This window comes from Scardinius erythrophthalmus (genome assembly GCF_964197995.2).
Source record: "Scardinius erythrophthalmus genome assembly, chromosome: 2".
Classification (NCBI taxonomy): domain Eukaryota; kingdom Metazoa; phylum Chordata; class Actinopteri; order Cypriniformes; family Leuciscidae; genus Scardinius; species Scardinius erythrophthalmus.
The window spans coordinates 59741566-59756288 of record NC_138222.1 but is presented as its reverse complement, the minus strand read 5'-3'; the positions used below and the strand labels follow the sequence as shown (position 1 = coordinate 59756288).

Sequence of the window (14723 nt, the reverse complement as noted above, 5' to 3'; positions counted from 1 at the left end):
AATATTGATGTGTGAGTCCTGAGAGTTATATTACTTCAGTCCTCTTGGCTGATTCAGAAGAATATAAGAAAAGTGTTGAACAACAAATACTGATTTTAAATTATCATTAAACAGATGTGAATATGAAGACTCACCTGATACAGTCAGTGTAACACCAGCATTGATGTCTGATCTCGTTGCTTCACATCTGTATTTATCACCATCAGACACAGATATGCTTTTGGTGTCTCCCTCAGTGCTGTCTGGATTGATTGAACCATCTCTAAACCAGCTGTATCTCCACTGAATGTCTCCTCCTCTCTGTATGTCACATGTGAGAGTGACTCTCTCTCCTCTGAACACAGGCTGATCTGGCTTCACCGTCACTACAGGTTTCACTGAGAAACAGAAGTAAACATTGAAAATGTCAGTGTGTTAAGAGCTCAACATGTCCTTATGTGAAAAACACCATGATATTAAAGACCTAGTTTGTGTTTTTGACAAAAAAAAAAAAAAATTGGTAAAAAACTGTAGTCTACTGTACTAACATCTGTACATGAAAAACATGAAGGAAAACCTTTGAATCATTGCATGTGTCCCGTTTCACACTAAAATACCCCATTATGCTATTTTTAAGGTTCCTAATTTTGTTTTGGAGTCTCCTACAACAGGCCTACATGCATGTAAGGTCACAAATTATTTAAAACTTTATCGACAAAATGAACTTCCGGCAGACGGCCGTACGCATCGATTTACGCCGAAAGAATAACAACTGAACTTGAACTCAAAGCTTACGCTACTCCTACATCTACGTCATACATCGTCAAGTGTTAAGCTATTTTTTACAGTCTATGGTGTCTTCTGGCGCAAGTCGACTTGCGTACGGCCTTCTACGACATTCCATTCCTCTCTATAGCACACAGAGCCGCCGCTGCATGAAGAGTTGCCAAATCCACGTTTTCTTCATTGGAATTGAGCTACTTTTACACTTTTGCTGCGGGTCGCATATTTTCAAAACTTGTCTTTATATTATATGTGGTTTCTAGCATTTGTAACTTTTACAACAATTGTAACTTTTAGTCTCCGCCGAAGGAGGCGCTAAACACCGCGGCCTCTACTGTCAGTAGCTAGCGCTCCTCTTCAGATCAGGAGAGAGAGGTTTACACACACAGCTCTTACTGGCCAACGCCCGTTATACCATTAATGACAAATTACATTCATTCTCATTTTTTATACAAATTACTGTATTATTCATACAGTAACTTTTATGTTGTCTTAACATAGAAATGTATGTAAAATTACAAAAACAATGGTGATAATAATTTGTAAAATCACCACCAGATGGTGTAAAGGGTCAGCTGACACCAAGCGGCAACCTCCCCGTCTCTCTCTTGAAACCAACACGGAAGTGAGTTAAACTGCAATTCATTAACTGGCCGCTTGGCCTGGCTGCAGAAGTGAGTCAAATCTGTATCTCCCTCATGTTAAAATTACCAACTTTACAGCAGAAAAAAACATGTTTACAGCCTGGTTCTCTCTGTGGCTTTGGTCTATACAGCTAATTTTGCCCTTCATAACAACTGTGAGGGGGGTGAATTTTTTTATAACTCATCCGTTTAGTTGATTAATATTTAAATTTAAGGGTGTGGCCACTTGAGTGACAGGTGGATTGCCGCTGATGTCAATGCTAGCCGTTTGTCTGCTGTTACTAGCCGTCACTTCACCTCAGCAAATGTTGCTGCTGAACTTGCCTTCTCTGCAGTGTTTGTGCTTTTTTTCGGGATTATTTCATACAATTTAATACTTGGGTACAAAGCCCACGTTCGAGAGAACAACCAGCGCTGTATTTCAGTTGTTTTCCTCTGTGAACATGCACTAATGGATGTCTGACAATTTCGTTGCTTTTTGGGGTTTTCAAAACGTCAATAAAGGCTCGTTCGTTCTGCTCTCATGGAACAGATAGATTATAATATCATATGCTTATGTACCGTCAGATGAAATCATGCAGGCGTCGGCGCTTTCTCCATCCGTGCAATAAATGCACATGAATGAGCGCGGATTTTCTAGCGCATTTACTTGCACTTCTAAGGCAATATATCTATGGTTTAACGGTTTAACCCATTTGAGAGGCGGCCAAAATCAGAATTTAAAATGGACTGAATAAGCTCTCTACGAACTTGACGAGCGATGCCGCACTGACGGACCATGAAAGAGTGACTGACATGTATGCACATAAATCACTGTCACACACAAACACTCTCGAAGTAATACACAGTCTCATTTGTAGCCGTGTCTTTTAACTATTATAATATTTCAAAGGGCAAAAACAGGAACTTTTAATTGGCTTTACATCATCAGCTAACTCGATCACGTCGAGCTAGGTGATTTCCATAGACTGTAAAAAATATGGACAAAGCCTCTGTGACGTCACCCATAGACTTTCTGAAGAACGGGTTTGAAGCCGTTTATGGGGGGTATGGGCGGCGCCATCTTGGAAAATCTTGGGAAATCCTAACCCCGCCCACCTTCTGACGCAGCGCGCGTCACTCAGCTCGCTCTGCTACTCCGGTTATCTCTGTGTATATTTTAGGCAAGGAAATATGTTATAAAACACCATACTAACTCTTTTCGTTTTCATTTAAAGAAATCTTAAACATTATAGCCACACAAATGTGGTTCAGGCAACGCGTATTGATTATATTCACTGCACATAACGTTTGCCTATTTATGAAAAAACAAAATATAAAACACAAACCTGTGTAGCGTATACGACTCTGGGTAAATATGAATTAGCTCAAGAATATGGGGAATCTTGGGAATATTAATATTTATGACTCATGGTCATAATTCATAAGTCGCATGTACATTTATTTTATCAATTTTCGAGATTACCTCGTTCTGTAACTGGTCTGACCAACATTTAATTCGTCCAGCGAGTAGATGTAAGGTCAGTACAGTTAAGAAGGGGTATTCACAAACTCCACTAAAGTTTAGGTTCTGGCCACGAACATTAAACTTTATTGAGTTTATTAATTAAAACTACTGAATGTAGTCTAATATCGAGCTTGTAGCTTAAGATCTTTTGTTTCATTGACTTTAGAATGGTGGGTTTTCAAACACAGAGACAGTGAAAAGTATAAATGGATTTTAATAAATGTGACTAAAGATTATATGAGCTACGAATAGAAACGTACGTAAAAATGCAAACAATAAACACAAACAAACATTTAAACAATAATAACATACGTGATAAGAATAAAATGAAATGAAAGAAAGAAAGAAAGAAATAGAGAGAAGGGAAAAGCTAGTAATTGTTACATACAGAAACCTAAAAGCCAGACCCCAGAAAAGCAGCTTTTATCAGATAAATATACTTGCAAGTCTGTTCTCTGTTTGGTTGATGCTGAAAGCGCGGACGAGGTCCTGTTTCGACTGCGTCTTCCGGTGTCGCGGGAAGCTTGAAAAGGCTCACTGAAATGTAACGTTACCGAGAAAGTTCGTCTTCATCTTCCGTGAAGGAAGAGGCAAGGTATAACTTAGTTGCAAAGAACGGCAGCTACGACTCGAACATGTGTTTGTCCGAGGCCTTCCGGGATGTTCCTCGGGGAAGCGTCGCGCCGGGAGAAGAGGAAGAAGGGTGAGAGCGAGGTGAGAGAGAGAGAGGTGAGAGAGCCCGCTGTGTTTTGAAGGAGCTCAAGTCACGCCCCCTTGCGTGCGTGACCCAATCGCCTGGGAGGACGTATTGTGGTCATGTCCTTTCATTTGGAAAGGTACACGCCTCTTCTAACTAATGCTGGCGGAATAAACTTCGTTCATAAACATTTATAAAACTGGTATTAATCAAATAATGCATCCTCTAATATTCTGTGCTAAATATTCAACACCGTTGTGTTCTTCTGAACAAAACAATACCGCGAATGACAATTCTGTTAGTCAACAACACAAAGAAACAGGATTTCTCGTGATTACATGCATATTAAACTGATTACATATCAATAAAGCTTATAGATATCGTATTCCGGGTATAAGGATCATAAGCACAGCAAGAAATACATTTTAAACATTTTAAAAAGGTACTTTTGACCACAAGTGGTCGGGCATGATAAGGAGTCTGTGTTTTGTGTGTGTGTATGCAGAGTCGTGCACACGTGGAACCGCGTGGCGAACTTTGTCCTTCCTTTTCAGTGTGAATATCTTCTTGAGTTGATGAGATTAACTCAGGGGACCTGACCGAGCATCTGCTAACACTGTTGTTTTGTTTTGAGGGGTTAATCAGTACCTTTTGTTTGTTGATTAGATTTGATTAATCAACAAAAAGGCAGACCTGATCATCTGCTTTCCGTTACACCTGCCTCTTTTCATTTTAAATATAATATAAAAATATTAAACATTTTATGGTCCAGGCAATATGTGCATTTGTACTAAACAACAGATTTTGCAGTAAACAACATTACAGATCATCTTCGTTGTATTAAAATTTAAAATGACAAAACTCAACCCAGTCTCTTTTTGTTAAATTTCAGTTTTTATCAATATTAGCCATTATAAAAGTATAAGTAAAAGGTATAAGAAGCTATACAAATAAAGCAAACAATTCAGTCAAACATACAAAGTCAGCGCTCGTCTAACCATACAACGGTAAAGTTAAATAGCTTATAAAGTTATGAAACTTCCCCTCAGCCAAAACGATTGCCCAGGGAAAAAAATATAGATTCACGAGACCAAAAATCGCCTGTTAGATATACACAAGACGAATTATATCTCATGTTTAACCACTGCAGAGACGCCAGAGTCGGCGGCAAACCTCAGAACGACTAGCCGAGGAAAGGCTGCTCCAGGCGGGGCATGAACGCCGAGCGCCCGCTGATCGCTGGATCAACTGGATAAAAATTTATAAATCTTTAAATAAACCACAGATTTGAGCTTTAAACAACTACATTCTCGCCTGAAAAACTCTTAAAACTACATTTCATGATACAGAAACAGTAGTATTATATGTCAACTGTATTAAAAAATGGCACTTCTTATGTTGTCATTCTCCGTGGCGCTGCCTTGTCAGCTGTCAATCAAGCTGTCAATCAAAGTTAACCACGCCCTTATTGTCATACATTTTATATCTAAATACGATCTAAACTAACGAGTTAGAAAAAAAATTCACCCCCCTCACAGTTGTCAGGCACTCGGAACCTATCGAAAAATACAATAAAAGTCCATGGGACCAACCTGTAAAAACATGAATTTATGCTGTGAAAACGGACATTTTAACATGGGGTCTATGGACATTTGCTCCCTTTTGGGACCTGCCCCTAGCGGATTTTCGATGTATTGCAGTTTTTCGCACTTCCGGGTAGGCTTCATTTTTCAGATCAGAATATTGCTGCTTGGTGATTTCAGATAGCCAGGCTCATATCTATAGCCAGGCTCCTCAGCTCCACTCACGCCCCGCCTGTTTGCCTATTTTCTGTTATCCGGGAGTGACGCAAGGCCAAGATGGCGACGGCCGGCTCCGCCCACTTTAGGCTTCAAAAATGCTCTTCAGAAACCTACGGGTGACGTCACGGACACTACGTCCATATTTTTTTACAGTCTATGGCTGACACTATAGAGGTGCAGGTATGACATCACTTAGCATTTTAGCACAACTTTCATCATCCCGAAGTCAACGTTTTTTTTTATGTTTTTTTGTTTTGTTAAATGGCTGAAATAAGGTCAAGACATTTTCACATTTTATTCTACGACCTAAAATACATCAATATTAACTGGTGATGATATAACATCATTAGGGGTGTGATGGTAAAACTGCGGTTCGGTACTTACCTCGGTTTTGACATCACGGTTCGTTTAAGGGGGGAGAAAACTAAACATAATTATTTTTATTGTTTTTTATTAAATAGTGGTTTACTAAACAAATTGTGTCTCTGTCTTTAAATGAATTCAGTTATAATTAAAATTATCTTAAGGATAAAAAAATATATATATCTCTGCTAACGCTGTAAACAATCGGGAGCCCTTACTTGCACATTACTATAATACTAAAGAGTAACAGCAGAGCCTAATTTCAGTTATATATATATATATATATATATATATATATATATATATATATATATATATAAGGTTACAAAAAGTATTTAATAAAAGGGGGCAAACAATTATTCCCAAAGTGTTTTTTGGAGAAAAACATTTGTCATAATGTGATTTTCCCCCCACTTTCAATTATTTTACTTCAATGAAAGGTTAGATTTTTGCACATTTTTTAAATAAAATATCAAAAGGATTAAAAATGCAGATTTATTTTTTACAGCCATATTTGATCATATTTACCAAGGGGGCAAACACTTTTTCACACCACTGTGTGTATATATATAACACTCAAATAACACTGCATTCAACCATGTAAACTGCACATAAGACAGTTTGTTTGCATTAACTTCTAAATCTAATTACTCCAATTCATTGTTGAAATAATAATTTACAGTGGCTGTAATTTTCATGACAGATAGCCTACATTAAATAATGAAGACATCACTAACAGGTTAAGTAAAATAAAATGAATGTATAATATAGTGCATATATTTAGTGAAAGAGATCATTTATCTGCTGACTAACAAGCTGTGGACACTGACGGACTGGCCTGAGGTAAATGTCTACATGGCATATTGTCTGCAAGTTGTTTTACTTATGTCTTTCCTTCACTGAAACACTGATTGAGCGATTACATGAGATATATGTAATTAAAAAATATATTTAAAAAAATTAAATAAAAACATGTTTTTATGCATGTCTGGCCTGGGGTTTTGTTGCATTTACACTGTTCTGACCACGAGGGGTCACTGTGGAGACAGGATTTGGATTTGCTTCAACTGTTTCAGTGTAATAAAATATTTCAAAATATCAAAGTACTGCGGGAAATAAAGCAGCTATATTCTAGAGCTATATAAGCAATGTGAAATTAATAACTTTCATAATAAAACAATATAATAGGACGAGATCAGTGAATCAGACCACTACGTCTATCATCTGTTCAGATTTTCTCTTGCAATTTTTGCCATAACAAATATGCTTTAGAAACTCAAAGTTAAAGCAGCCAGAAAAAAATAAAAAAGTTGAAAAAGTCAAGAGCCCAACTAAAGCAAAAACCGATCACCATAATGGTAACATCTGTATTATTTTCAACAAAACATTAACAACTAAACTTTTGTAAATTCAACAATAACTTTTGTTTAAAAGAAATAGTCAAACTGGATTGTATTAAGTGAAGACGCTGAAATCTTGAGAGATCTGTTAGTGTTTAAAGTTCTGTTGGGATTAAAGTGTTTCTGTTGTGTGAGTTTTGTGGGTCACCGTTGTGCTGAAGAGAGCCTGTGCTTCAGTCAGGAGAAGACCAACAAACACTGATGATATGCGGCATTGCTTTAAAGGCAGTAACTGTGTTGTTGCCAATGCAGTGATAAATACATTAGCTCATGTGCTATGCTATTGCTAGCTAATGGTTAAAGGACAAGTTCGGTATTTTACACTTAAAGCCCTGTTTACAGATCGTTTCTGATGAAATAGAACGGTTAAGATTAAAATTTGGACAAATGCTGCTGTCCCGAGAATTTTAGGTTTCTTTCGCTTTCCCAAAAACCTCTAGAATGGGTGTATAGGTGCACTCGAACACTCCTTCATAAAACGCATTAAACTTTCGTTTACAAAGACGTGAAACTCACCGAGTGGTCAGGGGTGTCCACTTTCCAACAGGTTTTATCGTAGTTTTTGTCCAACTCCATTGACTTGTATTGAATGTGCTGTGTGAGGTACGGTATTACTCCGCCGCTTCTTCTTCTGCTTCTTCTGTGTATTCAATGAAATGCCAGTGGTTTGCTTGCAATTGGCAAAGGTGCATTATCGCCACCAACTGGGCTGGAGTGTCTATTATTCAAGCTCTCAACGGAAGAATCTACGGGTGTGAGACGTTTGGAAAAATAGATCCACAGTTTTACAACGAATGGTAAAACACCTGTTGGAAAGCATCTTTTGCAGCGATTTTTGTGTGAGCATATCAGTGAACACCCCTGACCACTCGGTGAGTTTCACGTCTTTGTAAACGAAAGTTTAATGCGTTTTATGAAGGATTGTTCCAGTGCACCTATACACCCATTCTAGAGGTTTTTGGCAAAGCGAAATAAACCTAAAATTCTCGGGACAGGAGCATGTGTCCAAATTTTAATCTTAACCGTTCTATTTCATCAGAAACGATCTGTAAACAGGGCTTTAAAGCTCCACTATGTAACTTTGGTATGTGACCACAAGAGGGCGCAGTTTCAACAATAACAAAGGCGAAGCTTGATGACGCTATGAAGGAGGTGACGATGGGAGATGTCGTTTTTAATGCGTTTTCACCATAGCAATGTATCTAAATGGAATTAATGAATCATGATCACGGATGAGGTAATTTATTCGTTTTTGTATTACCTGTATGTCTGATCGTATTATTTTATGTCATCATAATTAATGAACTGCAAGGAACGTGAAATGTTATGCTATATTATCCCGTTACAACATACAGCTATTTGTCAAATGATTTGTTTGGTTTATGTTGTGCAGTTTTACGTTTTTATGGTTAATGCCGTGTTGTTTAACGTGTTCACATATCCGATTGTATTTAATTGTACTGCCATAATCTCGGTCACCACACGTGATAAAAAGCCTTACCGAAGTACAAAGAGCAATATAACTTTGTTTATAAGTGCTATTATTGATAGTTGCATGTCTTACCTGTCTATCAATACACTCGCGAGAGCAGAGTCTCTGTCAAGTCCAAGATTGTCGCGCAGCTCTCTCCATCTCGAAAACGCCTGGCGATATTTATCCGGGTTTTATTCCTCCGTTTGTCACACAGTCCGTGACTCCGCGTGTATCCGAATATGGACGCTTTCGTTTTGTTGGCACTTCAATACTCGCCAAAGAGTAATCGTGATCCATAACAGCTATAACCATACAGTCTATGGCTATAACGCTTTAACCACCACTTCCGCATTTGACCGTGATATTCCGGTGTGGTGGGTCATATTTTTAATTTTATTCTTTTTTTATTCTTTGTCAGACGTCTTTATTGTTTATTGTGATAAGAAAAAAAAAACTCAATAAAGTTGTTGTAAAAAAAAAAAAAAAAAAATCCGGTGTGGTGGAATATCCTATCACATGGTCCACACCGGAAAAAAAGGATAGAGCGGACATTGCGTCACTGAGGCGCGACATTTCTTTTCCGGGACGGCCAGTTATTTAAAATCGGAATTTCTCTGAAATAAAAAATCTTTGGAGACTTTTGAGATATTGTAAGTACACAACTGGAGGAAATATATCACACTGTGCAAGTTATTTTCGGAAATTTTATTACAAAATTCCTACATATTGGAGCTTTAAGTGTAAAATACCGAACTTGTCCTTTAACTGCAAGAACATTGCATATTACAGAGAGACTGTTTGATCACAATAATCCAGGATATATCTGTAAAACAATAGTGTTTTTCTATAAAATGTTTATTGAAATTTTCTCTAAAAGTTTTTGTATTTTATTCAAATTAGGGTCTTTTAGAGCTGGTGGCGCGTCTTGGACAGTGAGGGTGTCGAGGAGAGTTGAAGTCAGGTCAACTTTATGGTAATGAGCTATGATGCGGTTTCGGCGGCAACCAATCGGGATGTAGAAGTGCTTCGGTTGAGAGGATTCCAGAGAACGCAGTCGTGAAAACTTTGGTTCCGACCACATTAGTTCCCAAGCAAAATGGAAGAGAGGTTGATCATGTGAATTTGATAAGAAGGTGTGCAACACTATTCATAGGCCACATTTTCGTGCTGGAACGCTTGTTTTTCAGTGGGAATGCAAAGTTTATTAGCACTTAACCATGAACACAAAAACTACACCATACAAATGGCTTTTAATTGGTTTATTTCGTTAGCAAACATGTCACTATAATTGTTAAGTTCTTTCCATCGATCAATTTCTTACTTTCACATTTAAAAGATTTCCTGAGGTTCACTTATACCCTATTGGTCAGTCTGCACAAATAACGATCAGCATGCTTGTTTGCTTTGCGGACCCTATTAATGAGTCAGAGTGTCCACGAATCTTTCTACGGTGTCGTTGGCAGGGCGGCTGTGATAGCGCACAGTAATGAGGCGAGGATAATAGTTTTTGTGCACAAAAAAAACAACTAAATAACAACTTTATGGTAGTAGTGTAAACAGTGAAGAGCTTCCAGGTTCTACGTCAGAGCGCCGGCTCACTATTGGCCAGCTCCTGCGTCAGCATCACACGCATGTGTCGTGGTGATCATGTGACCCGCGTCGGTCAATAGTGAGCTGCCGTTCTGACGTAGAACTAATACAAAATGTGTTTTATTTACGGAAAATTACTGTATGTTTATGAGACGGCTATTTTCTGTTATTTCAGCTTTTTTTTTTTTTTATGTACCGAAGTTGATAAAGTTTCAAATAATAAAACATGTAAAGTTGTACTGACCGAAGTGTGTGTTCAGTGCTGTTGGCGAGTGTCACGACAGAAATCAACCGCAAACACTTGTGTTTCTATGATAGCCTATAGAGCTCCTGCACTCAGATTCAGCAGCTCCGTCGCTTGTTTGTGGTAATGGTGAAAATAACTATTTTTTAAACTGCACCAAAAATGTCAAAGTATATAAAAAAATGACTTAAACTGCTTTTTTTTTTTTTGTACTGAAAATCATTTTACTAAAACTGCTGCTCTGCTGTGCCAAGAGACATTTCGAAACATTTCACCCGTGGATACTTTTGCTTTTGCTGCGGGGACATTTCATATCCTATAAATGTTGTATTTATGACTGTATGTTAATTCAAGTATAGCTTTCAGTCGCCGGAACTGTTCAAAGTCATTAATAAAGAAATATTAGAAGCACAATAAGCTGCGCAAGAGAACTGAATCCGATACTGACAGGATGATATCAGACTTTGTTCACGGGCAGATAATGAAGATCAGAGCATTATGCAAATTAGTTACTTTGTTGCGTAGATAAGTTACGGAAGTGAGACTGGAAACACTGACGACTCGTTTCTGCAGTTCAGAATCTATTCCTTTAGGAGACAATAACTTTATTTATCTGCACTTTGATCTTTACAATTTTGCAGACCTTTTACATTCATAAACAGCTTCATCACTGCATGACAGGTAATATTGAAAAAGCATAATGGGGCTTTAAAGAAATGAGCAGAAAACAGATACTGAGCTTTATTCAGTGAGCAGTTCTGCATCTGAGAGAATAATGACTAAAGTGAATTGCTTCAGTTGTCTTAAGAACAGATGTGGCTGATACAGAAGAATATAAGAAAAGTGCTGAACCACAAATATGGATTTTAAATGAGCAACACAGTTGAATATGAACACTCACCTGATACATTCACTGTAACACCATCACTGATGTCTGATCTCGTTGCTTCACATCTGTACTGAGCACCATCAGACACAGATATGATGTTGATGACTCTCTCAGTGTGTGAGATGACTGAACCATCTTTAATCCATCTGTATCTCCACTGAATGTCTTCTCCCTGTATCTCACATGTGAGAGTGACTGTCTGAGGCTGATCTGCAGAAAAAGTATTTCAGTATCAAGATCAGTGTCATGAACTCAAAGCTTTGAGAAAAAGACTGCATTAAATAAAACATTTAGTTTGCTTGTGTTGATGATTACATTATAAATACATAAATGTATTGTTAAAACTAAATAAAATATTTATATTTGTATTTAGTCCACATGTATGCTTTGATCTTTGAATTAATCAGAAGCATGTTCAAATTACAGCTTGTCCAACATTTACAATATGTACTGTACACAAGATAAATCAATTTTCAATAAGACTAGTCAAGTTGTCTTATGATACCATGAAACTAATATTCCTATTAATGTTATTTACACTCTCAGAAAGGATGTGTTAAAAATGACTCAACCCGTGTTAAATTCTTACACTTTAATGCGTGAGCTTTGTTCATTTTAACTCCTTTATAGTGTTAATGCATTTAAACACAGTAAATGTGTCTGAAAGGTCATCACAAAGATGTGTAAACATGTAACATTAACATATGTGCTGTCATTGGCCACAAACATTGTGTTAAAAAACATTACGAAAGCCCTATTCTCAAAAAAAATAAAATATATATATATATATGTTAAAAAATCTAATTCATAAACTTTCAGCATATAACAATAAAATAATTGAATTTTAAGCATAGAAAATATCCAACATAAGGAAAAATATTTAAATATTTAAATTATTTAAACTTGAGTTTCTCAGGGGCAGGAGCTCAGATGTAAAAAAAAAAAGGGGGGGGGGGCATCTAGAACAAGTTGAAATGTACAATAATCAGATTAATTGCAACAAAAAGATAGATGTTAGTCTGACAGCAGATAAAAAAATAAACAGTAAATAAACCTTTAATCACAGCAGCTTATTTGATTTTTAACGGGAATGAAAGTGAGGCTGTGGATAGACATCTTCAGTGGGTTTTACTGTTAATGTGTTTTTGGATTGTTCTGCTGATGAAACACTGAAATAATATCTTTCCAAGAAATTTCAGTAGACAAAAAACCCCAGACAATATGAGCTGTGGAAAATTATAAGTGATCTATGAGCTTTAATAACAGCTCTTAACAGCAGATGTCATCAGAAAACGGTAAATTTATCCCTCACAGCCTCGCTTTCATTCCTGTCATGGAGCAGCTCTGAATAAGGTCTATGAATTACTTTTGAGTGATTCGTTACAAAAGTGCATAAAATATGCTAAACACGAAGCTTGAACCCGCATGTGTGTGTGTGTGTGTGTGTGTGTGTGTGTGTGTGTGTGTGTGTGTGTGTGTGTGTGCGCGCGCGCATGTGTGTGATGCACTTGAACAGTGGTTCTCAAACTTTTTACACCAATACCACCTCAGAAAATATGTGGCTCACCAAGTACCACCATAATGACCAATATGGAAATACAATAGAGTAGTAGGCCTCACTATTACAGGTCAAATATGAGGCAGTTTTATTTCTAATAAGAATATTTATTATTGCCAGCCACTTTAAACATTGTAAAAACACAGATTGAATATTAACACTGCACTGTGCTGCTTACATACAGGCAGGGGCGCCACTAAGGGGGAGAAAACTAGGACGACTGTAAGGGCCCATGCACTTTTGGGGCCCCAGAGATCGATGTTATTAATGGAATGGGTGCGGTAGGGGCCCAACCTCATATTCTTTCATAGAGCCCAAAGTTTCTAGCGGCTCCCCTTACTCTATACAGGTAAATAAAAAAACTTAATGATTAAATTAAAATGTATTGCAGATTATTTATGATTATGATTAAGATTTGTGTTATGGAAATGTATTGTACTTAAAAGTTAATAAAAAAACTGTACTGTACTTAAAATATTAATTTAAAAAAGTACTGTAATTTATAATAAATAAATAAAATGAACACAGGCTCTGTATTCATATTTAACCTTTTTACACGTACATTTCAAATATTCTGGCTGACCCCTGTGAGGTTTTCAAGGCGACCGTTATTATTTAGAACGCATCACTTTATTGTTTCCATGGTGACGCGTCATTGCTTGTCACGTGACACACCGCAGCCACAATAGCGCTGAAAGACTGATGATCTGCTTTTATTTTTATGTTTTTATTCAAAATATTGTCGTGTTTTGTTGTTTAAACACCTTTATAATGATCGCATTAGTTGCGCTAGCCTACTGTATATGCGCAATGGGCGGCGCCATGTTAGTTTGCGCCTCATTATATGGAAAGGATTATTATTGCCGCTTTCATAGACATCAGTGTGCATTTTATAAACTCTACATCAGTGGACACAAACTTTTCTATCATCTGAAACTGCGATTTATAATCCAAAGTGACTTAAATGTTCAAATCTACTTTAACAACAAGACAAGGCGATAGCTGTTGTGTAAAAAACTAATAATAATAAAAAAAAAACATTTTAAAAGCAGCAATCGTTCTCTCCTCCACCATGTTTAAAGTCCCTGTAAAGTCAAAATTAAGTACGTGTTCTGAGTTTGTCACACCACAGAAAAATGTGTTATTAGCCACCCAGCCAAATTTCAATGATAAAAAAGCCGGCAAGTACATAAAATAAGCTATCAAAATCTGGAAAAAATGAGCAGTAGTCTCTGCTCTCAAACGCTGGGGGCGTGTCCGCTGGCTGCGCTGAAACCACGCCCACTCGCGGGAAAGCTGCCGTCGCCACACTCAACTGTCTGTCACCGCTACAGCCAGAATGGATGCTCCTAGCAGCTTAATTTGTTTTACAAAGCCATACATGTTCGAGCCTGGACTACCTACTATAATTATAACATAAGCACACAAGGCAACTTACACTCATTGGTGGGCACGCACTGCCGACGATGGCACCAGTTGTCGGCGCGACGGGAGGATGAGGCGGGAGATAGTCGGCTCGGCCCCATTCACCAGTAACAGCGGATTATCAGTGAATCCCAGTTGTCTCCGACGAAAGTTTATAAAACTATCCTGTGTAAAATGATCACTACAGAGGCGGGTTTTGGCGGTGATCCTCGACTCTCCATCAAGGTGGCTCTTCACAAAATTAATCCACCTCTTGTTGATATGATAGTTTTTCGGAAATTAATATAAGGACACCGATCTGTTTTGTACGTGATCGCATCCAGGTAGGACGCATTTCCGTGACGAAGGCATAGCTAGCTAGCAAACTG

General features: G+C 37.6%; 1 protein-coding gene across 2 annotated transcripts in view; it reads right to left on the bottom strand.

Moving 5' to 3' along the window:
• LOC308687103 (cell adhesion molecule CEACAM5-like) overlaps positions 1 to 14723 on the bottom strand; it is a 74049-nt gene that overhangs the window by 24873 nt on the left and 34453 nt on the right. For both annotated transcript variants that reach the window (XM_081359367.1, XM_081359366.1), the window contains exons 3-4: positions 11385 to 11582; positions 135 to 377 (exon numbers count right to left, since the gene is read on the bottom strand). In XM_081359367.1, the coding sequence (XP_081215493.1) occupies positions 135 to 377; positions 11385 to 11582 (441 nt within the window). The remainder of the gene's footprint in view (positions 1 to 134; positions 378 to 11384; positions 11583 to 14723) is intronic.